Source organism: Heterocephalus glaber, unplaced genomic scaffold (assembly GCF_053883595.1).
Source record: "Heterocephalus glaber isolate CG9 unplaced genomic scaffold, H.glaber_assembly_v1.0 deba00000347, whole genome shotgun sequence".
Taxonomy (NCBI): domain Eukaryota; kingdom Metazoa; phylum Chordata; class Mammalia; order Rodentia; family Bathyergidae; genus Heterocephalus; species Heterocephalus glaber.
Window position 1 is genome coordinate 36,520,936 of NW_028258143.1, and position 24,651 is coordinate 36,545,586.

The 24,651-nt window shown below is 36.7% G+C and overlaps 1 protein-coding gene across 10 annotated transcripts in view; it reads left to right on the plus strand.

Moving 5' to 3' along the window:
• Nucleotides 1–24,651, plus strand: part of Gpd2 (glycerol-3-phosphate dehydrogenase 2) — a 149,383-nt gene that overhangs the window by 120,834 nt on the left and 3,898 nt on the right. For 7 of the 10 annotated variants that reach the window (XM_004835926.4, XM_004835927.4, XM_021266099.2 and 4 more), the window contains 7 exons: nucleotides 5,504–5,638; nucleotides 6,725–6,900; nucleotides 7,490–7,621; nucleotides 8,608–8,766; nucleotides 21,878–21,990; nucleotides 22,076–22,154; nucleotides 22,352–22,450. In XM_004835926.4, coding sequence (XP_004835983.1) covers nucleotides 5,504–5,638; nucleotides 6,725–6,900; nucleotides 7,490–7,621; nucleotides 8,608–8,766; nucleotides 21,878–21,990; nucleotides 22,076–22,154; nucleotides 22,352–22,450 — 893 coding nt within the window. Of the gene's footprint in view, nucleotides 1–5,503; nucleotides 5,639–6,724; nucleotides 6,901–7,489; nucleotides 7,622–8,607; nucleotides 8,767–10,998; nucleotides 13,273–21,370; nucleotides 21,852–21,877; nucleotides 21,991–22,075; nucleotides 22,165–22,351; nucleotides 22,451–24,651 lie in introns of those variants that run through there. The other 3 variants (XR_002398112.2, XM_021266116.2, XM_021266105.2) reach the window with 3 other exon arrangements.

A 24,651-nucleotide genomic window follows, 5' to 3' on the forward strand; every position in this document is an offset into this window, starting at 1 on the left:
TGGAGCAGGGTTCCTCTTTCCCCACAGCCCTGCCAGCATTTGTTATTGGTTGATTTCATGATAGCAGCCATTCTTTCTGGAGTGAAGTGGAATCTCAGCGTTGTTTTCATTTGCATCTCTCGAATGACCAGTGATGTTGAACATTTTTTCATGTATTTATTTGCTATTTCTACTTCTTTGTCTGAGAAATGTCTGTTCATTTCAGATGCCCATTTTCAGATTGGGTCTTTAAATTTGGGAGATCTGATGTTTTTAAGTTCTTTATAGATTCGAGATAGTAGACCTTTGTCTGAGGAAGAGCAGGTGAAGATTTTTTCCCACATTGTGGGTTGTCTCTTCACACTGCTGGTGGTTTCTCTTGCTGTGCAGAAGCTTTTTAATAAGAAGAGATCTCACTTGTTGATTGTTTGTGCTAGTTCACAGGCAACTGGGGTTTTGTTCATAAAATCTTTTCCTACACCGATGTCTTCAAGGGTTCTACCTAACCTCTGTTCCAACTGGTTCAGAGTTTCTATTTTAATATTTAGATCTTTAGATTAAGACTTTTTATATATGTTTTCTTCAGATTTTTTTATCATGAATAGATGTCGGATTTTGTCAAATGCTTTTCTGTACCTATTGAGGTGATCATGTGATTTTTGTTCTTGATTCTTTTTATGTGATATATTACATTTATTGATTTGGGTACGTTGAACTATCTCTGCATCTCTGAAATGAGTCCTGCTTGATCATGACGTATGATATTTTCGATGATTTGCTATATTTTATTGCCAGTATCTTATTGAGGATTTTTGTGTCTATGTTCATTAAAGAGATTGGCCTGTAGAATTCTTTTTTTGGCTGGGTCCTTTTCTGATTGTAGAATCAAGGTAATGCTTCCTGGAATGACTTTGGGAATACTGCTTCCCTTTGGGAAATGCTCAATTTAATGTAGTCATTGAATTTGGGGTTTTTAAATTGTTAAATGAGACTAAGAAACTGATTATCTTATAAAACAAAAATCCCAGATGTAAGAAGGTTTAAGAGGTGATGAATTCAATGATTCAGTAATAAAATTCCTTCACTCTGCTGAAGGTTTCATCCCACAGTTGTTTTGCCCATGGCTACATGACTGCAACAGCTGTGGCAGAATTAAAAGTTATGGTAATGATTCTTTATTCTGATTACCCATCCACTGCTTTTGAGTCTTTCTCCAGTAAATTATGATTAAAATTTGTATAACAGTGTACAGGGTTTCCACTGTGGGTAAATTTGTCATAAAGAGAGAAATCTCTTAGCCGAGTTAGTTGCTATTTTTGTATTTATGAGGTTATGAGGTTAGAATTAGTGTTTCACGTGTTTAGCTATGCTGTACTCCATGAGCATAGATTATAACTGTGGCCCTGACAAGTCATTACTAAATGTGAGTGGTGGGGAGGTACAAAGGTAGATACAAAATATAGTTCACCCACAAATAGCATTTTGAATAATCCAGGGTTTTGTGAACATTAAGCGAGTCATTAAATCTCAAGGTTTGGAGGGAATTAATAGATAACTTGATTAACCATCTTTTGGTTTAATAACATAAAATTCTGCATGTCAGAAACACTAGTTCATATTTTAATTAAAATTGTACTATCTTTAACAATATATCTTTTTGAATAAATTTAATCTCAACATTCATTTGATATAATTCACAGACTAAAGAGATGAATGCTAAAATCTCAAGAAAAAGTTCTGAACGTATTAGGAACCCTTTGTTTGTAGCAGTGGTTGGTTTTATATTTAGTATAAGTTCCAGGAGTAAGGATTAAAAGTGATATTGATGGGCTGGGGATTTAGCTCAGTGGTTCTGCTGCCTGCCTTGCAAGTGGAAGGTCCCGAGTGCGATCTCCGGTACCAAAAAAAAAAAAATGATATTGATATACATGATGTTTACTTTGTCTTCCTTGATGAGTGGAAAACTTATATATTATTTCAGTTTGGTCTCTTTGTTCCAGACAACACAGTTTCATAGATGTGTTTCTGCCTGTTGTAATGGAAAAGGAGAGCATTTGCCACAGATTATTTGTATGTGCTTCAAATTTATTCTGGAAAGTCTAATTTTTCATCAAATAATTTAAAAATTAGTCAAATGGATTTACTTGAAATCAAATTCCTGATTAGTGTGGACATCTAAGGAATTTCACAGACATTGAAAGGACAACGTGTGACCATACTGTCATTGTAAGTGGGTGTTGGTTAAGTTGTATTTTTTACTTAGTGATGTGATCACTGATGGAACGCAGTAGCAATTTTCTAGTTAGAATTATTTTGTAAAGATTAAAACACTTTGCACTATTTGTTCTGAGGGTTTTAAAAATTCTTTATTTTCCTTAGTACAAGTTTGTGGAACATAATGATTACATTTATCACGAAGAGTTGGTACATGTACATAATATATTGAAGTTCTTTTCAATCCCCTTCTCCTCTCGCTCCATCTCTTGGTCTCCTTCCCTTTCGCACTAAGATCTATCTCTTTGTTTCCTATTGTCTGTCTTTTATTTTGCTCTTTAATTTATTTATATTTTGGATTTCTTATGTCAGAGAAATCATGCAGTATTTCTGATTCTCTCTCTCTTTTTTTTTTTGGTACCAGGGATTGAACTTGGGACCTTGTGCTTGCAAAGCAGGAGTGGAACCACTGAGCTAAATCCCCGGCCCGAAATCATACAATATTTAAGCTTGATTGTCTGACTTATTTCACTTAACATTATAGTCTTAAGGTATTTTCCTACAAATGACTCAAGTTTATCCTTCTTTAAGGCTCAGTAGCCCTCCATTGTGTTGAGATTTTACAAGACTTGTAGAATTTTGTGATGCAGGAGTTAACCCCTTATGTACAGAAACCACCAATATTAAACGTATTTGAGAGAATGCATCAGAGAGACATATGTAGGGCTCCCTGCGTGGAGATCTCAAATGATTTCCAGTTAGTAAGACAGAGAAGCTTTAGGCTTGCTCACCAATTAATTATGTCCTTTCTCCTTTTGTTTCAGTTACAGTGTTTGAATATGGGCTGCATCAAACACTCCCGTTGGTATATGGGCACCTCTTCTCTCAGATGATAGATGATAGTCTGTTTAAGAGCATAGCCCTTAGCCCTTAAGGAATAACATTAAAATATAATGGATTTACTTTAGTTGAATTTATCTTTACCAGAAATATGTTTTTCACTTGATAGCAACACAGGGAGGGGCCAGTTATTTGTCATTCAGTGCAACTTGTTTTTAGGGTTTTCCCCCTGTACTTCATAAGGTGCACTTATATTTAGGACTATGTATTATAATCATTTCAGGGAGTCTTTATGACTCCTTACACAGAGTCTGCTAGATACATACTGAAATTTTTCAGGTGGTGCTGTGTATGAAGTATAGAATATTTACTATATAAGGGTGCTTGGCCAAGATGTAAGCAGAAACTGAATTCCAGTCTGACTTCTACTTGAAAAGCTATACTCCATGCAAGGCGTTTATTAATTTGAACTAAGGCATGGGGTAGTATAGGCTTATAGAGGTTCTGATACTTCTGTATTGTATGTAAAATATTTCCTTAACTGTCTCATACTTTGAAACTTGAACTATATCAACTTACCCTTTTGTCATGGCTTTTAAAAAATTTTGGTTAAATATACAGGACATAAAATTTACCATTTTAATCATTTTTAAATACTAGTTTTTATGACATTAAGTGCACTCACATTGTTGAGCAACTATCACCACTATCTCCAAAACTTTTTAACCTTCCTCATGAAATTTTCTTTTCTTTTTTTTTTGGTACCGGAGATCAAGCTTGGGACCTTGTGCTTGTGAGGCAGGCACTGGAACCACTGAGCTAAATCCCCTGGCCCTTTCTCATGAAATTCTGTATCCAGTAAACTTTAATTTCCCATCCACATCCTCCACACTTTGGTGGCAGTTTCTCTTTCTTTCTGCTTCTATGCATTTGAGGATAGAGAAGTATTTTATATAAGTGGAATTATACAATATTTGTCCTTTTGTGATTGGTTTATTCATTTAACATAATGTCTTTAAGGATCATCCATTTTGCTGCATGTGTCAGAATTTTCTTCCTTAAGGCTGAATAATATTCCGTTATATTTGGTTTATCCATTCATCTGTCATTGGACCCTTGGACATTTTTTGGCTATTGTGAGTAATGCTGTGAACATGGATGTCTTAGTCACTTTCCTCATCACTCAGGCAAAATATCTGATGCCTGCAACTTAAAGGAGAGGTATATTTTGTCATAGTTCGTATAGGTTTCAGTACATAATCCAGTGGCTACAAGGCAGGACAGCATGGTAGAGGGGAATAGTCATGGCATCTGGGAAGCAGAGAGAGAGAGATCAAGGAGCTGGGGAGGAAGATAAACCCTTCCAGGCCATGCCCCCAGTGACTCACCTCTTCCGACAAGGCCCTGCCTCCTACCAGAAAGTAAGCTATAAGCCCCCATAATTCAGTTACCTTATAAAAGCCCCATCTTTAAGCACATGACTCTTGGGATGGTATCTAGATATAAACCATAATAATGGGCATACACATCTTCTCTGATTTCAACACACTTTAGTATAAATTCAGGATTGTAACTGCCAAATCATATGGTAATTCTAAGTGTTTAATATATTGAGGAATTGCCCTACCTTTTTGATAGCAGCTGTACTAGTTTACTCTTTTTATTAGTACATGTTTGCAATACATAGTGTACATTCCTTGTGAGGAAGTGGTACATGTACATAACAAATCTTAATTCTTTTTTTCCCTCTCCCTCCCTACTCCCTTCTGATCTCCTTCCCATTTGAGACAGATCTGTCTCCATACTTCCTATTATCTCTTTTATTGTGCTCTATTTATAATTTGGATTTCTCATATGAGAGAAACCATGTGATATTTAGGCTTGAGTGTCTGATTATATTTCTTACCAGCAGTGCACAGGAGTTCCAGTCTCTCCCTGTCCTTACCAACACCTATTTTCTGGGTTGTTGTTACCTTGTATTGTTTTTGCTTGATAATGATCATCCTAGTGAGTGTGAAATGGTATCTTACTGTGGTTTTTATTTGCATTTCTCTAATAATTACTGATCTCAGGTATCCTTTAATATGCTTACTTATCATTTCTATATCTGATCTTCTTGTCTCAGCTGCTTTTAAGTCAATTATGAATGCTGTTCAACTGTTTTTAACCGCTCCAGGTTGTCCCAGATGGTAGGTTGCTAGCATTTGCTTTCTTTGCTTCCTCTTTGGTATCAGTGCCAGTGATTTCTAACTTCTTTTTCAGGTGGATTTAGATTATTTTTATAAGGAAACAGTTAATTCTTTATGAATTTTTCTTTCATTCATCCAGTCTCTCAGTTCTCATAAGAGGTTTCTCATTCTTTTAAAGTGTAGCCTCATGGACTTTCATTGAATGCTTTCCTGCATATTGTTTTTCATACTTTTGGTAAAATTTTTTCGAATAATCCTTGTAACCCATGACTTTTTACTAGTGAGAAGAGGAGATGTCCTGGCAGCTTGGAGTGGAATCCGTCCACTTGTTACAGATCCCAAGTCTGCAGACACTCAGTCCATCTCCCGAAATCATGTTGTTGACATCAGTGAAAGTGGCCTTATCACAATAGCCGGTATGGGATATCACCTTGTTATTTGAATGTTCATTAGATATGAACTTGAGTAAATTGTCCCATGAGATTCTCTTCTAACTCTAATGAAGAAGGGTTTTTTTTTGTATTAAATTCCTTTATTGGTACATTGTAGGTATACAACACAATTACATTTCTCATTTGGAATTGTACCTTTATATAATGCATCTTGGTTCTTATTTTTTCCCCATTCCTAGCCCTACCTTCACGCCCTCCACCCTTCCCTCTTTACAAAGACTTTATTTCCATTTCTCATCATTTTTTCCTTTCCCTTCTTTCCTTTCCCCTGCCCCTCCCACTACCCCTACCCCTTTGGACCTTTTCTTCCTATTTTACATTATCGATTATTCATTCTAATCATTGGTACATTTTAGGTATACAATATAATGACATTCATCATTGGAAATTTGCACCTTTACATAGTCTCTCTTGGTTCTTATTTTTCACCCTTGCCCAGCCCTCCCTTCAACCCCTCCATTCCTCCCTATTTACAAAGATTTTGTTCCTATTTTTCCATTTTCTCCTATTAATCCCATTCCCTTCTATCCTTTCCCCTAGCCCTCCCACTTCCTTCCCCTTTGCCCCTTTTCTTCCTATTTCACATTACCTATTATACAGTTAGTCCTTATTTACACTTTCAGTTATTCACACCAGAGAAACTATTCGGCATGTACACATGTGTGTCCTATTTATTTCACTTAAGAGTATCGCCTCAGTGTGCATCCACATAGCTATAAATGTCTCTAATTTCTCATTTTTTATGGCAGAGTAGTACTCCATTTTATAAAAAAAACACATTTTCTTTATCCAGTCTCTACTTGATGGGCATTTGGGCTGTTTCCAAGTTTTAGCTATTACAGACTGCACTGCTATGAACATGGGCACACATATATCACTGTGGTATGATTCTTTTAATTCTTTGGGGAAGATCCCCAAGAAGGTTTTTTTTTTTAAGAGTTTGAAGAGTCTTAACATTGCCATGTTTATTATAAATAATAGGCAATTTTTATAAGTCAGTTGATAAATGGTTAATTATAAGAAAACTAAAGGGTAGCAATTTCTCTGTAGGTGGGAAGTGGACAACTTACCGATCTATGGCAGAAGATACTGTGAATGCTGCAATCAAGGTTCACAATTTGAAAGCAGGACCTAGTAGAACAGTTGGACTTTTTCTTCAAGGAGGCAAAGATTGGAGCCCCACACTGTACATTAGGCTTGTCCAGGATTACGGTCTTGAAAGTGAGGTGGGTACACGGTACCACATCATCCTACTTGACTTATTTCATCTCTCACTATTACTGGCAACAAGATTTGCAACCATGATATGGCCTCCTTGATTTAGAGTACCCTTTTGCTGAGTACATTTCTCTCGTGTACTGTGAAAGTAAAGAAAAAAGGTGATCCTTCTTTGCCATAGTTGCCTAAGTTGCCTAAGAGGCAATATATATTTAAATTTTTTTTTTGCAATCTGGAGTCTATTTGGTTTTTTCTTATTGAAGAGAGCTTCACAAATTCTTTCCATCTTAAGCATAAGGAAGGCTATTCTTCAGAAGTGATATCATGAGCAAAATGAAGCTGAAGCTTCATTAGTCATTGATACAGTGATACATGAGTAGCTGAGTTAGTGCTGGCCTAAGCATTTGAAGGCCAAGTGGTTTCCTCCCACAAAATCAAAACCTAATACTCTCTGAGAACTATTAGTTACAGGCTGTACGAAAACTGACAAAGTAAGCATGCTCTTTTTTTTTCTTTTTCTTTTTTTTTTCTTTTTGCTTTGTACCTAAAATGTATTGGTAGTCAAAGTCCCTGCCTAATGCAATTTTGTTTATGTAGGTGGCACAGCATCTTGCTGCTACTTATGGTGACAAGGCTTTTGAAGTGGCCAAAATGGCAAGTGTGACTGGAAAAAGGTGGCCTATTGTTGGAGTACGACTTGTATCAGAATTTCCATATATTGAAGCAGAGGTATGTGAACGGTCACATGGGGATTTTTTGTCTGCTATGGAATCCCATTCATCTGTTTGTTCTTCATTTTCTTTAAAAATTGCAAGTAACTAAGTTTTAATGCATATGTGTTAGCTAAAACTTGAGAAAAGTGCCTGTCTGCTCAGTGCAGATTCTTTCATTCCCAAAATTTTAATTCTGAAATAATGTTGATAGTGATAATAATAAAATAGACTCTGTTCTTTTTCGTTTGTTTGTTTTTTTGGTACTGGGGATTGAACTCAGGTCTTTGCACTTGTGAGGCAGGCGGCGGAACCACTGAGCTAAATCCCCGGCCCTGACTTTGTCCTTCTTGATGGAGCTATTCCAAGTCTTGTGAATTCACAGCTCTTTGTTCCTTTTGTGAATTTTTGTCTCTGGAGTATGTGTCACTGATTTCTTGCATGATGGTATACCTTGCTCTGACAGTTTCTTAAAGATTTAAGTCTTGTTTCTTATGTTGTCAAATGTTTTGAAACCTGACATCATGCTTTATTTGTGATTCCTGGTGCTTTAAAACACTGGTGCCCAGATACCATTCACTTTTTCATTGAATTCAGGGTTTCTGCTATCTGGTTACCCCAAGACAAGAAGACTTTACAGCCTCAAGAGCAGGGACCATAACTTTTCTATACTCTTCCTTTGCCTATTCAGTTATGTAAATTAACTTCCCCATTATGTATAAGCAAGAAGAAGTAAGTGATTATTGTAAATGGTTAGTGGGGAGTGGTGCAGTTTGCATGTTTATGCTAGGCTGTATTCGGGAAGAAGGCCTTAACCCACATCCAGTTTATCCCATTTGCCAAGTCCTTGTTGGCACGAAGATGGAGGACTTGTGTTATATCACTGTTTGCCTCGTGTCCTGGAAAATCAAAAAACATAAACAGAAATGTCACCTTTTCAGAGAATATCAATTTTTTAAAGTGAAACTTTATTTTCTCTTTCTAAATAATCTTTCTTTAATTTAGGTGAAATATGGAATTAAGGAGTATGCCTGCACTGCCGTGGACATGATTTCACGCCGCACTCGCCTGGCTTTTCTCAATGTCCAGGCTGCAGAAGAAGCCCTACCCAGGATTGTTGAACTGATGGGCAGAGAACTGAATTGGGATGAGAAGAAGAAAGAGGTATTATATAGAAGTCTTTACAACCACATTTCCTTTTATCACCATGCCATGGCCCAGTCAGTTTGTGGAAGCTAGTATAATGTTTGATGGTAATCTTAAATTCGTTGTCAGTTTCTATGTATGTGTTTATATTTAGTATTGCCAGGCCTTAGGAAAATGGAAATATATTTTTGTACCAAAATTTTATTGTTCCTGGAAAAAGATCTTACAGAGAATGCTCTTAAATTCATAGTCATAATTCCTAGGAAAGAAAGGTATGAATGATTGTGCGTTAGAGCCTCTTCTGGATTTCACTGAAAATACTCTTAGAATGTATTCAGTGAAATTCATACCCCTACTAACATGTCTTTGGTATGAAATAGTGGTTTCACTGTCTGACCACCAAGTACTTGCTTATCATTTGTGTCATTTGAGATTTTAAGTTTCTATCCAAACTTTAATAATAAAGCCAGTGGTGTTCATATGCATATATTTGCATATATTTTTGTACACACACACACACACACACACACACACACACACCTGGGTTTATTGTAATAAACAAGATCTATATATTTTTTAATTAACCCAAACTTTTGTGATATGCAAAGGCCTATGACTTATTTCATATTTAAAAAAATACTTTGGGCACTTACTGGGTTTAGTTCCTTTCTCCCTGCTTTCCCTTGAATCCATTCATTTTGGCTATTTTTACCACCACCACTTTGCTTTATTAATTGTGGTCAAGCTCACTAGAAATATCCATGTTGCTCAATATGCAACTCTCCATCCTTATTTTACTCAACCAATTGGCAGTGTCTGACACAATTGGTTCTGCCTTCTTTCTTGAACTCCTTACTTACGTTCTGGAAGACCACTTCTTTTGAATCACCTCTAACCCCTCCAAACTTCTCCAGTCATAAATAGCTATTCTACCAGTTAGTTGCTTAGGTGTAAACCTTAGTATTATACTTTATGCATCATCTCACACCCTATCTAAATCTATCAGCAAATCTTAGCATATTTATCTTCAGATAGTATTTGAGTTAAACCTTTTCTCTACACATTCAACTCCTGTCACCTTGAATCAGGCTCTTAGTAGCTCTCATATGAATTATTATAGCTTGTCCCCTATACTGCTGTCTCTGCTTTAACAACTTATAAACAGACACAAACCATTGGATATTGTCTGTCAAAATTTCAGAAGGGAGTCCTAGGTTGGAAACATTAATTTAAGTTGGCTTCTAAGCTATCAAACTGAAAGAGATCACAGAGAGAGTTAGTGTAGCTAGATGATGAAAGTGGCCCCAAGGCTGATACCTGGAGCACTCTCAAGAAGTTGCAAAGATAAACAGGAATCAAGAGAAAAAGGAAGTAATAGCTAATGAGTAAGTATGAGAAGACTAAGAGCAAGTTGTGACCCAGAGGGTGACAGTCCATTAGAGCTGTTCACAAATACCATAGACTGCATGGCTTAAACAGCAAACATTTATCACAATCCTGGAAGTTGAGAAGTCCAAGATCAAGGCGCCAGCAAATTTGAGGTTGGGTGGGGTCCTGCTTCCTGATTCATAGACAGATGTCCTCTTGCTGTTTTCTCACATGGCGTAAATGAGCATTATTTAGCATCTGTGTCATATGCTGAATGAACAAGGAAGGACCGGACATCTGGCCTGTCCATAAAACATTCTCATTTTGGTGTAGAGTCCCAAAGAGGGTTACATATCAGATCACCTGGAAAATATGGTGGAAAAGGCAGATTTCAAGGCCTGACCTTAGCCTAACAGTGAAAGAGTCTTCAGAGATGAGAACATGTTCCTATATTTTCAAAATTATCATCTAGTGGGCCGGGGATTTAGCTCAGTGGTTCCGCCACCTGCCTTGCAAACGCAAGGTCCTGAGTTTGATCCCTGGTACCAAAAAAAATCATCTAGCAATTTTAATGCACTGTACTGTAATATACTGATGGTGGAGGTCACTGGTCAAACAGAGTGACATAGTGCCTTAATCTTGATCGTGCTTCTGTCGGGGATACCATTTACCCCATTTTATAGTTGAGAAAACAGGCTCATAGAGAAAATCCTTGTCAGAGTTCATATGAGCAGTAAATTGTGGCGCTAGCATTGAAATCCAGTATTCTGATCCCAGAGCATAAGCTTTCCCCACCCTGCCCTGGTGCTTCTGCATTAGCCATACTAGTTTGTAGCTGTTCCTGTTTTGAGTTGTAGTTTAATTATCAAAAGTTCCTTACAGGGGCAGTACAAGAATGAAACTTATTCCTGTGCTCCTGACAATCACTTGAACCATGCAGAAGGATTGGGGGTAATAAGTTCTTACAGAAATTACAGTTGAAATGAATTGAATATGCAGCAGCATCTTTTGTGCCAGACATTGAAGCAGTACAAGGTAGGAAGGAGGAAAAATTTCTGTAAACTGGTTGTGTTTGACTTTCCTAGGAAATTAGATTTATTTAACCTCATTTCAAATTTTATGAGCAGATTTATGTGACTAGAAATACTCTTCCATTCCCCTTAACAAAGTAACAAAAGTAAAAGACCTAAAGCTATTATTCAGTACCTGAGACACAGAAGTATTAATGAGAACCATGGACAATCCAGAGAGAACAAATGAGAGGGAGAAAAAAAAAGAATTAAAAGGTTAGAAAGTTGGACTTCTGAGATAAGGTTAAAAGCATTGGGATTATTTAACCTGCAAAAGTGAAAGAGGAACAAGATGATAAATAACTCTCTGTAGATGAACGGTAGTTGTTTAATGAGTGACTTGTATACTGAACATTGCACCAAATATTTTAGGGGAATAATAAATGGCTCATAGTTTCAAGGAGGGATCTTAAAGTCTAATCATGTAATTACAACATACATATACCTCAGAAATGTATATATGCTGTCAAAATTTAGACAGATATCTAGAATAACTGTCATACAAGGCTGAAATCCAACCAACCCGGAAAAACTGACTAGGAAGGAAGGCATTGTCTGACAGAGTTGGGGCTTGATAAAGGGGGTTAGCAATGACATTTGGAAAAAGACATTGCCAAATTGTAACCCTCAGGTCACACATGAAAAGATTATTGCTTGGTTAAAGGAGTAGGAGATTCTGAGTTAAATAAAGAACAATTGTTTTCTTTTGGTAATTTGGAAACTTTAAAATGTTTATGTGTATTGTCAAGTCCAAAAGAGAACTTATTTTGAGACAGACCAGATTCTCACTCTTTGGGCTGAGCAGGAAGAGGTTTTAGTATTGCTTAGGATATATTTTGGGAAATGCTGCCCTGTAGGATTTGATACAGTAGATTTTATAACTTTTAGACAAGGAATACAGTTCATTGACTTTAAAGAGAATAAATAACACTTATGTAGATTGAACCTCACAAAAATATATTCTCAGGGTCCATTTCAGTGAGGGAAGAAAGGAGAAAACAAGTGTAGAAATGAAGTGACTCTGGACAAAGCAAGCTGACAAACACCAAATTTAAAACAAGTAGACGACAACTGCTCAACAACAATAGACGATATCACAAATGGTATGGATGTGTATGAACAATGTCAGGAATTGGCTGAATGATGAGGAAAATATGCTAAGAGATCAAAATGACTTTTAAAAATTGAGAAGAATGCAAGTAAGGCCTAATCTAGATCACTGCTTAATGTGACAACTACTACAATCTTGAGTGCTGGAGAGAAGAGAGAACTGTTCAGCTTATAGTTTAATACCAATGTTACTTCCCTTCCCCATATACCATTGTCATGTGTGAAAACAGCAAAATAAATATTGGTATGGAGGAATAGATACTCTAGGAGGCTACCATTTGTCTCCATTAAAGACTAAATTAAAGGCTAGTAAGAGACTAAGGTGTTGGGATTAACAACTGTTTATCTTTAAAATATTGTTCCAAAAAGCAACTAGCATACAGAAGGTGGGCAAAGGTAGTATTACATTTCAAAAAGGAGCGAAAAGGGGCTGGGGATTTAGCACAGTGGTGCCACACCTGCCTTGCAAGTGCAAGTTCCTGACTTTGATCTCTGGTACCAAAAAAATAAAAAAGAAGGAAAAAGAAAAACATAGTTTGCAACATACATAGAAACAGTTGTCTTAGCATTGCTATTGGATGATCTTCTAAATTACTGCATTTGAAGTTTGGTAATTATATATTTAGCAAGCACTGATGATCACTGGAAGCTTATAAGGAATCAATGTAGGAAAAATCTAATTTTCTTTTTTTTTTATTAAATTCTTTTCTTGGTACATTGTAGGTATACAACAAAATTACATTTCTCATTGGGAATTGTACCTTTACATAATGCATCTTGGTTCTTATTTTTTCCCCATTCCTAGCCCTCCCTTCACGCCCTCCACCCTCCCCTATTTACAAAGACTTTATTTCCATTTTTTCCATTTCTCATCATTTTTCCTTTCCCTTCTTTCCTTTCCCCTGCCCCTCCCACTAGCCCTTCCCCTTTGGACCTTTTCTTCCTAATTTGCATTATCAATTATTCATTCTAATCATTGGTACATTTTAGGTATACAATATAATGACATTCATCATTGGAAATTTGCACCTTTACATAGTCTCTCTTGGTTCTTATTTTTCACCCTTGCCCAGCCCTCCCTTCAACCCCTCCATTCCTCCCTATTTACAAAGATTTTGTTCCTATTTTTCCATTTTCTCCTATTAATCCCATTCCCTTCTATCCTTTCCCCTAGCCCTCCCACTTCCTTCCCCCTAGCACTCCCACTTCCTTCCCCTTTGCCCCTTTTCTTCCTATTTCACATTACCTATTATACATTTAGTCCTTATTTATACTTTCAGTTTCTCACATCAGAGAAACTATTCGGTGTTTACACATGTGTGTCCTATTTATTTCACTTAAGAGTATTGCCTCAATGTGCATCCACTTAGCTATAAATGTCTCTAATTTCTCATTTTTTATGGCAGAGTAGTACTCCATTTTATAAAAAAACCACATTTTCTTTATCCAGTCTCCAGTTGATGGGCATTTGGGCTGTTTCCAAGTTTTAGCTATTATAAACTGCGCTGCTATGAACATGGGTGCACATATATCACTGTGGTATGATTCTTTTAATTCTTTGGGGAAGATCCCCAGCAGTGGAATAGCAGGGTCAAATGGGACTTCCAGTCTTAGTTCTTTGAGGTATCGCTATACTGATTTCCACAGTGCTTGCACCAGTCTACACTCCCACCAGCAGTGGAGCAGGGTTCCTCTTTCCCCACAGCCCTGCCAGCATTTGTTATTGGTTGATTTCATGATAGCAGCCATTCTTTCTGGAGTGAAGTGGAATCTCAATGTTGTTTTCATTTGCATCTCTCAAATGACCAGTGATGTTGAACATTTTTTCATGTATTTATTTGCTATTTCTACTTCTTTGTCTGAAAAATGTCTGTTCATTTCAGATGCCCATTTTTGGATTGGGTCTTTAAATTTGAGAGGTCTGATATATTTAAGTTCTTTGTAGATTCAAGATAGTAGACCTTTGTCTGAGGAAGAGCAGGTGAAGATTTTTTCCCACATTGTGGGTTGTCTCTTCACACTGCCGGTGGTTTCTCTTGCTGTGCAGAAGACTTTCAATAAGAAGAGATCCCACTTGTTGATTGTTTGTGCTAGTTCACAGGCAACTGAGGTTTTGTTCATAAAATCTTTTCCTACACTGATGTCTTCAAGGGTTCTACCTAACCTCTTTTCCAAGTGGTTCAGAGTTTCTATTTTAATATTTAGATCTTTAATCCATTTTTGATTTTAGTTTAGTGCATGGTGAGAGATACAGGTCTAGTTTTAATCTTTGGCAAGTTGAAACCCAATTTTTCCAGCACCATTTATTAAAGAGGCTATCTTTCCTCCAGTGAGGGTGTTTGGCTCCTTTGTCGAAGATGAGATGGCTAAGTGTGTCTGGCATTGTTTCTGCATCTTCTAATCTGTTGCACTGGTCCTCAAGTCTGTTTCTTTACCAGTACCATGCTGTTTTTATCACAATAGCTTTGTAGTAGAGTTGCAGGTTGGGGATTGTGATACTCCCTGCCATGTCTCTGATACCTAGAATTGCTTTTGCTATTCTGGTTCTCTTCTTGTTCCAAATGAATTTTGGGATTGTTTTCTCAAGGTCCATGAAGTATGCTGCTGGGATCTCAATTGGAATTGCATTAAATCTATATAGCAATTTTGGAAGTATGGCCATTTTCACTATATTAATCCTTCCTACCCAGGAGCAGGGGATGTCTGTCCATTTTCTGATATCATCTTCAATCTCTCTTTTCAGAGTGCCATAGTTTTCAGAGAAGAGGTCTTTGATTTCTTTTGTTAGGTTGATTCCTAGGTATTTCAGTTTTTTTGATGCTATTGTGAAAGGAATTATTTGCCCTATTTCTCTCTCAGTGAGTCTGTCACTGGTGTAGAGGAAAGCTATTGATTTTTGTGTGTTGACCTTGTATCCAGCTACTTGACTGAATTTGGTTATTAAGTCTAGAAGACTTTTGGTGGAGTTCTTGGGGTCTTCTATATAGAGTATCATGTCATCTGCAAATAATGACAATTTGACTTCTTCATTACCTATCTTTATTCCTTTTATTTCTTTCTCTTGTCTAATTTCTGTGGCTAATGTCTCCAGAACTATATTGAACAAGAGTGGTGATAGTGGACATCCTTGTCTTGTTCCTGATTTGAGTGTGAAGGATTTCAGTTTTTGACCATTTAGTATGATATTGGCTGTTGGTTTTTCATAGATGGCTTCTATCAGTTTGAGGTAGAGACCATCTATTCCAATGTTTTGTAGGGTTTTTATCATAAATGCATGTTGGATTTTGTCAAATGCTTTTTCTGCGTCTATGGAGATAATCATATAGTTTTTGTCCTTGGCTCTATTGATATAGTGTATTACATTGATTGATTTTCATATATTGAACCATCCCTGTATCCCTGGGATGAATCCCACTTGATCAGGGTATATGATCTTCTTGATGATCTTCTGCATTGTGTTTGCCATTCTCTTATTAAGGATTTTTGCATCTATGTTCATTAGTGAGATTGGCCTATAGTTCTCTTTTTCAGTTGGGTCTTTCTCTGCTTTGGGGATCAAGGTGATGCTTGCTTCCAGGAATGAATTTGGGAGTATTGCTTCCCTATCAATTTCACTGAAGAGTTTAAACAGTAGTGGCAGCAGTTCCTCTCTAAATGTCATGTAGAATTCAGCAGTGAAGCCATCAGGGCCTGGGCTTTTCTTAGTTGATAAGTTTTTAATTACATTTTCACTTTCATTGGTTGATATTGGGTTGTTCAGAATTTTTAGGTCTTCTTCATTCAACTTTGGTAATTCATATGTATCTAGGAATCTGTCCATTTCTTCTGTGTTGTCCATCTTACTGGTGTATAGGTTCTGGAAGTAGTTATTGATGATCCTCTGGATTTCTGCTGGGTCTGTTGTAGTTTCACCCTTTTAATTCCTAATTTCATGGATTTGGGCCGTTTCTTTCCTTTTTCTGACAAGGTTGGCTAAAGGTTTGTCAATTTTGTTGATTCTTTTGAAGAACCAACTCTTGGCTTCATTGATTTTTTGTATTGTTCTCTTAGTCTCCATTGCATTGATTTCTCCTCTGATCTTTATAATTTCCTCCCTTGTATGAGCTTTGGGGTTGTCCTGCTCTTCTTTTTCTAGAAGCTTGAGGTTCCGTATCAGGTTGTTTAATTGGACTTGTTCTGTTTTCCTAATATGCGTATTCACTGCTATGAATTTCTCTCCTAAGACTGCTTTCACCATGTCCCATAGATTCCGATATGGTGTATTGTCATTGTCATTTAATTGAAGGAACTGTCTGATTTCTTCTTTAATTTCCTCTGTGACCCATTGGTTATTCAGAAGTGTGTTGTTCAGTTTCCACATGTTTATGAAATTTTTTGAGTTTCTTTTGCTATGGATCTCCAATTTCATTGCACTATGGTCTGATAATATACAGGGGATATCTTGAATTCGTTTGCACTTACTTAAACATGTTCTATGTGTGAGTATGTGGTCTCTTTTGGAGAATGACCCACGTGCATCTGAGAAGAATGTGTATTATGATTTTGTGGGGTGGAAGATGCTGTAACCATCTGTTAAGTTCATTTGTTCAAGAGTTTGATTGAGTTCTAGAATTTCATTACTTATTTTTTGTCTAGTGGATCTATCTATTTGTGACAGTGGGGTGTTGAGGTCCCCCACTACAATTGTATTAGTGCATATATGACTTTTCATGTCCATTAGTATTTGTTTTATATAGTTGGGCACACTAGTGTTTGGTGCATAGATATTTATGATTGTCATCTCTTCCTCTTGGATTGTTCCCTTATAAGGATGTAGTGTCCTTCTTTGTCTCTCTTAATCAGTGTTGATTTGAAATCTACTTGATCTGCCAAGAGGATAGCTACTCCTGCTTTTTTCTGGGTTCCTGTCACATGGAGTATTGTTTTCCACCCTTTAACTTTCAGTCTGTGAGTTTCCTTTTGAATGAAGTGTGTTTCTTATATGCAGGATATTGTTGGATTTTGCTTCTTGACCCATTCTGCCAGTCTATTTCTTTTGATTGGTGAATTGAGACCATTAACATTGATGGTTATAACTGACATGTATTGACTTGTCATTGCCATGACTTTTTCTTTTTTTTGGGTTCTCCCCCTTTACATTTAATTTCTTGTCATGCCAGATGGGTTCATTCTGCTTTGCTTCCTGGGGTTGTGATCCTCAATGTCTGTTCCTAGGATATTGTGTAAAATTCTTTGGAGTGCTGGTTTGGTATTCATGGAAGTTCCTAAGGTGCTCTTTGTCATGAAAGTATCTTATTTCTCCATCCATTTTGAAAGATAGTTTTGCAGGGTACATCAATCTGGGTTGGAGACTGTTTTCTTTTAGGGCTTGGAATATGTCATTCCAAGTTCTTCATGCCTTGATGGTTTGTGTTGCGAAGTCTGCTGTGATTCTGATGGGCTTTCCTTTGTATGTGATTTGTTTCTTTTCTCTGACTTCTTGGAGAACTTTGTCCTTCTGTTGTGTTTCTGGAATCTTAACAATTATATGCCTATGTGTAGAATTTTTTTGATCAAGGCTATTTGGAGTCCTATATGGCTCACTTATCTGTATGTCAAGCTCTTTTCCCCTGCTTGGGAAGTTTTCTGCCATAATTTCTGTGAAGAGATTTTTTTATGTCATCTCCACTCTCTCCTGTTTCTTCATTGACTCCAATCAGTCTTATGTTATTCTTCTTTGCATCATCTAGCAGCTGCTGGATTGATTTCTCATGTTTGCTTATAATTTTGAAGCAGTTTTCCTTTTCCTGGTCACTAATTGCAATCTTATTTTCTATATCTGAAATTCTGTCCTCACCTTGGCTCATACTGCTGTGTAGACTTTCATTGGAGTTTTTCATGTCCTGGAAATCTATTTGCATCTGTTTTATGGATTCCATTTGTTTCTTTTGTTGGGATTCCATCATGTTCCTGAGCTCCTCTCTAGATTTATTAATCATGACTTGCACTAGGGGCACAATTTCTCCTGTTATCTGAGAAATTATTTCTGATTTCATTTTTTCCAGATCCCCTTTTGTTGCCAGTTCAGTGGGTCCAGGTGGTTGAGTATCAGAGTGTTTTAGCTCATTTCCCTTTGGGGTTACTGTAGGTGATTTGGAAGTCTGGTTTTGAGACTTATTTACGTGTTTTCTCTTTTCGACTGGGGTGGGGGGCTGTTAGTGCCTGGACGGATTACCTCCTCTGAGCTGGGAGAGGTGGGACAGGGGCCAGGAGCAGCGGCAGGGATGGTGACCCAAAAGCCCTTTCCTGTGGGCTGGGAGCAGCGGGAGGGATGCTGGCCGGGAAGCCCCTTCCTCTGGACCAGGAGCAGTGGGACTGCAGCTCAGAAGCCCCTACCTCTGGGCCGAGAGTGGTGGGAGGGATGGTGGCACGGAAGCCCCTTCATCTGGGCCAGGAGCAGGGGGACAGAAGGTGGCCCAAAAGCCCTTTCCTGTGGGCTGGGAGCAGCGGGAGGGATGGTGACCGGGAAGCCCCTTCCTCTGGACCAGGAGCAGTGGTAAGGCAGCTCAGACGCCCCTACCTCTGGGCCGGGAGCAGCAGGACTCAGTACCTTGGTCTGGTGGTCTGGTGTCCTCTGCATCTTTGTAGTGTGGAACCAGGTGACTGCCTGTCTGCAGCCAGGTGATTAGGCGTCTTCCGCACGACTCGGGACCTTGGTAGGGCATGCACAGACCTGCCTGTCTGCAGTGGGCTGCTTTGCCGTGTCTCTAATTTTCTTTTTAGATAGAGAAAGGTGATTGTAAGATCAGGGAAATGTAGACATGATATATATGGATTCTATAGAGTGTTTTATAAAATTCCGTGTGATCTTTGTAAAACGGTAGATTTATAACCAGTCAAAATACCATTATGGATCTCAGAGATCTCTGATAGCAGATCATAAGCACTTTGTCTTTGGTTTTGACCTAGTAAACCTTGATTCGAGTGCTCAGATCCCTAGGTTGATGGCATGCATCTTTGGTCTAACAATAACCAGAAGCTTAACAGGTAAGTGAATGGTGACATTGAAACAATGAGTGAAATTAAAGTAGGTATAATTTAATAGAAACAAATGGTAAACTTTGCATTAATGGTAGAAAAACAACTCCATCTACTCAAGGTACATTTGACAAGACTTAACAGTAGCACATGTAGAAAAAAATACAGTTTTAATTAATTGTGAATGCATAGTAGTTAACAGTGGACCATGGCCGTTCCCAAATCTAATTCTACTCTTAAGCTGCATTGATAGGAATCATGTATTTAGATTGATGAACGTGATAGTTACTCCCTTCTAGGTACTTGCTAGATTTCTGTTGGAGCATTATGTTTTATGCAGATAATTATATTATATGACAGTATTTGTGGTCTGAAAAAAATTACCCAGCATGGCAGACACATTTGACATCATGTCATATGCAGAACAGTAGTTCTAAACTAAACAACAACAAAAAAGCAAACACAAATTCTAAGGACAAAAGTACATGACACTATCATTGTGTGTGCTGAGATACAGAAAACAGACATTAGGTTTATTTTACTGTAGGAAAGTTTTGCTCATCTCAAATAAGTTGGAAGAATTGCAAGGAAGTTGATTAATTTCAGTATAAAACTTTGTAACAATTGGAGCTATCCTTTTCTGGGCTACTTCCGGAGAAATTAAATTACCTCGGAATTGCCAGAGTTCTTTAGATAGTCTTATTCCTCCATTTTTGGAATGTTATACATGAGGAGGAGTTAGGGAGGTACATTATGACCCTGAAGGAAAAATCTCTCCTAGCTTTGAAATGTCATGATTCCTTGTTTGATGGAATATGGATAAATTACATAGACAATGAAGGGACATGAATTTAGGAAGAGCTTATTGTTTTGAGGGAAGCATCAGAGATGGCATTTCCAAGGATATGAATTTTAAACTAGTTTGTAGGAAATGGCTGGTCAAAATTGGTGGAACAGCAAAATATTTTTTTTATTAAAACTGATAGATGTTCTTATGTGAAGAGAGAAATCTGATAGTGAAGAATGCCCTCGGAGATGGAGATTTCATTGGCAAGTTTTATTTAAATACTACCCCCCCCCACACACACACATACTTACTTTTCGCTTTTTAAACTCAAGCTGTTATTTGACATTGATAACTTTTTATTTGGTAACATTTCTGGAGTTTTATTTCCTAAGAGGAAATTTCTCAAGGAAAAAAAAGGAATAACAGAATTTTGTCTTCCCAAGAAAAAGAAGCCTAACATATCTTATTGCTAACATAGGAAAGCACATAGAGACAGATTTCATAGAAGTGTGTATGTGTGTCATTTATTTCTTTTGTTTCATTTACTGACACTTCACATTTCAGAGTTTAGGACTCCTTGAAGTAATAACATCCTTTGATGGTTGGTTGAGGCATACAAGATGTGTTTTCAGTTTTTGTAAGGTTATCCTGTATAGCAAGCAACCTCAAGATGCCAGTGGTTTTATCACAGCAAGCATTTATTTTCTCTCACACAAAAGCTGCATCTTAGCTGCTGTGACTCTTCTGCATAACTAGGTTGACTTCAGGTCTCATCCGCGGCGTACTGTTTTCATGGTAAGGGAGCAAGAGGCTAAGAAAAATTGTAAAGTTACTTTCAAAGGTTTCATTGAAAAGTGCCACATATTTTACCTATGTTTCATTGGCCAAAGTCAGCTACATGATCAAGCTCACAAATGTGGGATTGAAAAGAATATGTATGGGAAAGAAGTGTGTGCGCATGCACATTTATATATAAGAAAATGAGATTTGTAAACAGAATATGCTGTAAGAGAGTCACTTTGGAGTACTTAGATGGGAGAGTGACATGATGGAAACTAAGGACAGTGTTTGCAGCAGTAGTCAGTATCCATTAAGCCTTGGGAGTTGAAAGTGGAGGGTAACTTGTTTCTTCCTGACTCTGTAACTGTCAGAATCCTAGTGGCAAAATTTCAGTGTAGTTAATCGCATGGTGTCTGCCTTGGCACTGGATGTGGTATTACAGTAGTTGTTCAACTCCTAGATATCTTTCATTTTATTTGCTTTTTTGTAGCCAAACCAAACAGTTTAGTCCTGAAGGATTTGCTGATCAATACTGTGCAAGAATACTCTGCAGTAAAAAGAAACAAAATATTAAAACGAATAGCAACATGAATCATTTGATATGTGAGAGCAGTCAAACACAGAAGCCTACAGTCTATGTAAAACCTTTTATATGACATTCTAGAAAAGGTAAACTCCAGTGACCGGAAGCAAATCAAAAGATGCCTGGGGCCAGAGGTCAGGGGGAGTAATTCATGAAATGGAATGAGTAAGCTTTCTAGAGTGATGGGAATGGTGATATCTGACTGTATTAGCATACACATCAAACTGTATATGTAAAAGAAGTGTATTTTATTGAATGTAAATTTAACTTCAATAAAACTGGAAGAAATAAAAGTATGCTAGTCAAGTAAGTGAAGGTCAGCTTTCCTTTTTGAAGACTAAAAGGAAGAAGGGCAAAAAGATCAATATTATTTTCTACAAATCTTTGAACTTTGTATATGTGGCTCTGTTTTAGAAAGAACTTGAAACAGCCAGAAGGTTTCTTTATTATGAAATGGGCTATAAATCTCGATCAGAACAGTTAACAGATCGCTCTGAAATTAGCCTACTACCTTCAGACATTGACAGGTACAAATAAGTTTCTATCTCTATCCCTTTTTTCTTCTTGTTCCGTGTAAGTGTATTTTACCATTATTCAAATGCTGTATTTTAGGTACAAGAAGAGATTCCATAAGTTTGACGCAGACCAAAAAGGCTTTATTACCATTGTTGATGTTCAGCGTGTATTAGAGGTAATATTTGGTGAGAACCTTAATATAAATCTTGATAACAGAATAATATAAAGATGAAAAGATGGTATTATGTGACCTTTTGTCATCTAGTGTTTTCTAAAAATAATGTTTTTATTTTAATTTTTGAAAGCTTGGTAACAGAAACAAGATATGCATATTTTTTAATCAAACTTCATTTTTCTGTGTATTTTACTTAGAGTATCAATGTGCAAATGGATGAAAATACATTACATGAAATTCTGAATGAAGTAGATTTGAACAAAAACGGGCAGGTTGAGCTCAATGAGTTTTTGCAGGTGAGTTGTGGTGAAAGGAAACAGATGTATTTGCTTTTGTCTTTTGGTTGTCATTATCCTAAATGGATCTCCAACAGTGAATTCTGAAGTCCACCCACCCATTTGTCACTTCGTTCTGAAAAACAAGAAGCTTGAAGCCAGCAGTAGTTGATTTGTCTGCCATCAGGGATAAGGCTCTACTTTGTGCATATTCCTTTTCTTTCTTTTTAATAAGAAACATTGTGTTACATTTGGCAATTTAAATGAAATCCAAGTTAATTATGACTTAAAAGGTTGAATAAAAAACATGCTTTATAAAGATATATCATGGAATATCACTGCTAGACCATTCATTCTTCACTTACATCAAGAGAGGCAGCACAATATTTCTAGTGTGGAAAGTTAATTTTTTATGGAAGAAGTTTCAAAAATTGTACTTGTAATCATTTAAGAATCATATTTACTTGAAAATGTAACTTTTGGGTTTCTACATGCTAAAGACCCAGAAAAGCAAAAGGAAGGAAACTTGTACCCTTGGATCAAGACCATGTAATTTAAACATTTCCATTTCCAATTTTCAACTTATTGAAGTTTCAATTATTTAATCTTTGTAACCGTGGAGGGAATAAATTTTGTTACTTTATCTTCAAACTGGATGCTATATATCAGTTCCTTAAAAGCAAGAAATTCACTAAACCCGAACATTATTTGTAGCTGTCCATAGGACTCTGATCATATGAAGAGCGTACTGGTTTCCAGGCAGCCAGGTTATTTTCTGTAGTGCTTCTTGGGCAGTTATTTCAAGTGAATGCCAGGTCTTGCTTGCACCATGGCAATGATGAATGCTGAACATGAAATAAATTAATGCTGGGGATTTTGGTCAATGTCAGCCCTTTCTTCACTGTGTCAAGTTAAACAAACAAGATCAAGGCAAAGGAAATGGTAATTGTCTCTCTGGAGATGAGCTGCTGATAAGAGCATTGTTGAATCTAAATGCAGAAAATTTTCACAGGTTGTGTCCAGCATTGCAAAAAAGAATGTTTAGTTCTTTAGCTTACTGTTTAAATGCACATTTTAAATTGAATATAAAATTTCTGCTTGGGAATTGGAAACCATTTAATTCTTTTTTTGTATGATTTTCTGGAGAATATTTAATTGTCTCAATTTTAAAAAAAACTTGACTTCAAAGAAATGGCTTATGCCTCATTCCATGTGTACTGTAAATAAACAATAGCATTCAGGATTGAAAAACCTGGGTTTCAGAAACAAGAATCTAATTTTATAGATATGCTATATAGTTTAGTTTTTAAGTAATTACCTTGAATTTAATAGAGCACATAGACAATAATTTAAGCCACCTGCAGGTTTTCTTGTAGAGTTTTAAAATAATTGAGTATTTCTTGTCCAATTCTAAATGAAAGAGCCTATTCATGCTTCTAGTAAGTACAAATATAGTGTACTTTTCAATGTAAAAAATGCAGACTGTATTTCTCATGCAATATATTCACATCCAAATACACCATTTTTCTCTTATGATTTTTAGGTACACGTAATGTTTAAAGAAAACTTGTGAGTTTTTTATGGTTTATGCGTGTTATACTATTTATGGCTAAAAGAAAACTCTAGCTCCATCAGTTTTGTTGGCTCTAATAAACTTTGAAGGTCTTCCTGGAATGAGAAAAAAACAATAAAAAATAAATTTTTCTGTCTTTAGATGTCAGAATTCTTTATATTACACCATTTCTCAGATGTAAAGTATATTTCAGGTTCTAACAAAACATTTTTATTTTCTGAAGATTAACAGCCCATGTTTATTCTGCTAAACATCTATTTGTGAATATTGATTTTTAAAAATCATTTTCATGGAAGGATCACTACAAATATTGCCAGGTTACATGACTTTATTTCCAGATTTGGGCTTTAATGACACTTCTGCATGTAGGAGTCCATCTCTAATAAGCAATCACTTGTGAAACAGCTTTTAATAAGGTCACGAAATTCTGATCCAGCCCCTTGGCAGATGCCTCTGACTCCTTTTTAGAGCTGTTTTAAAGAAATGCATCCCTACAGGCTAAAAGCTGTAACCCTGAAAATACTTTAATAATTTTCATATGTATTTTTTTCTATTGAATAGCTCTGATCTTCTTAAATAAATGAAAAAGATTGGAGAAACGAAATCAAGAACAGCAAATAGTTAAACCACATCAACTTGAAATGGAAAA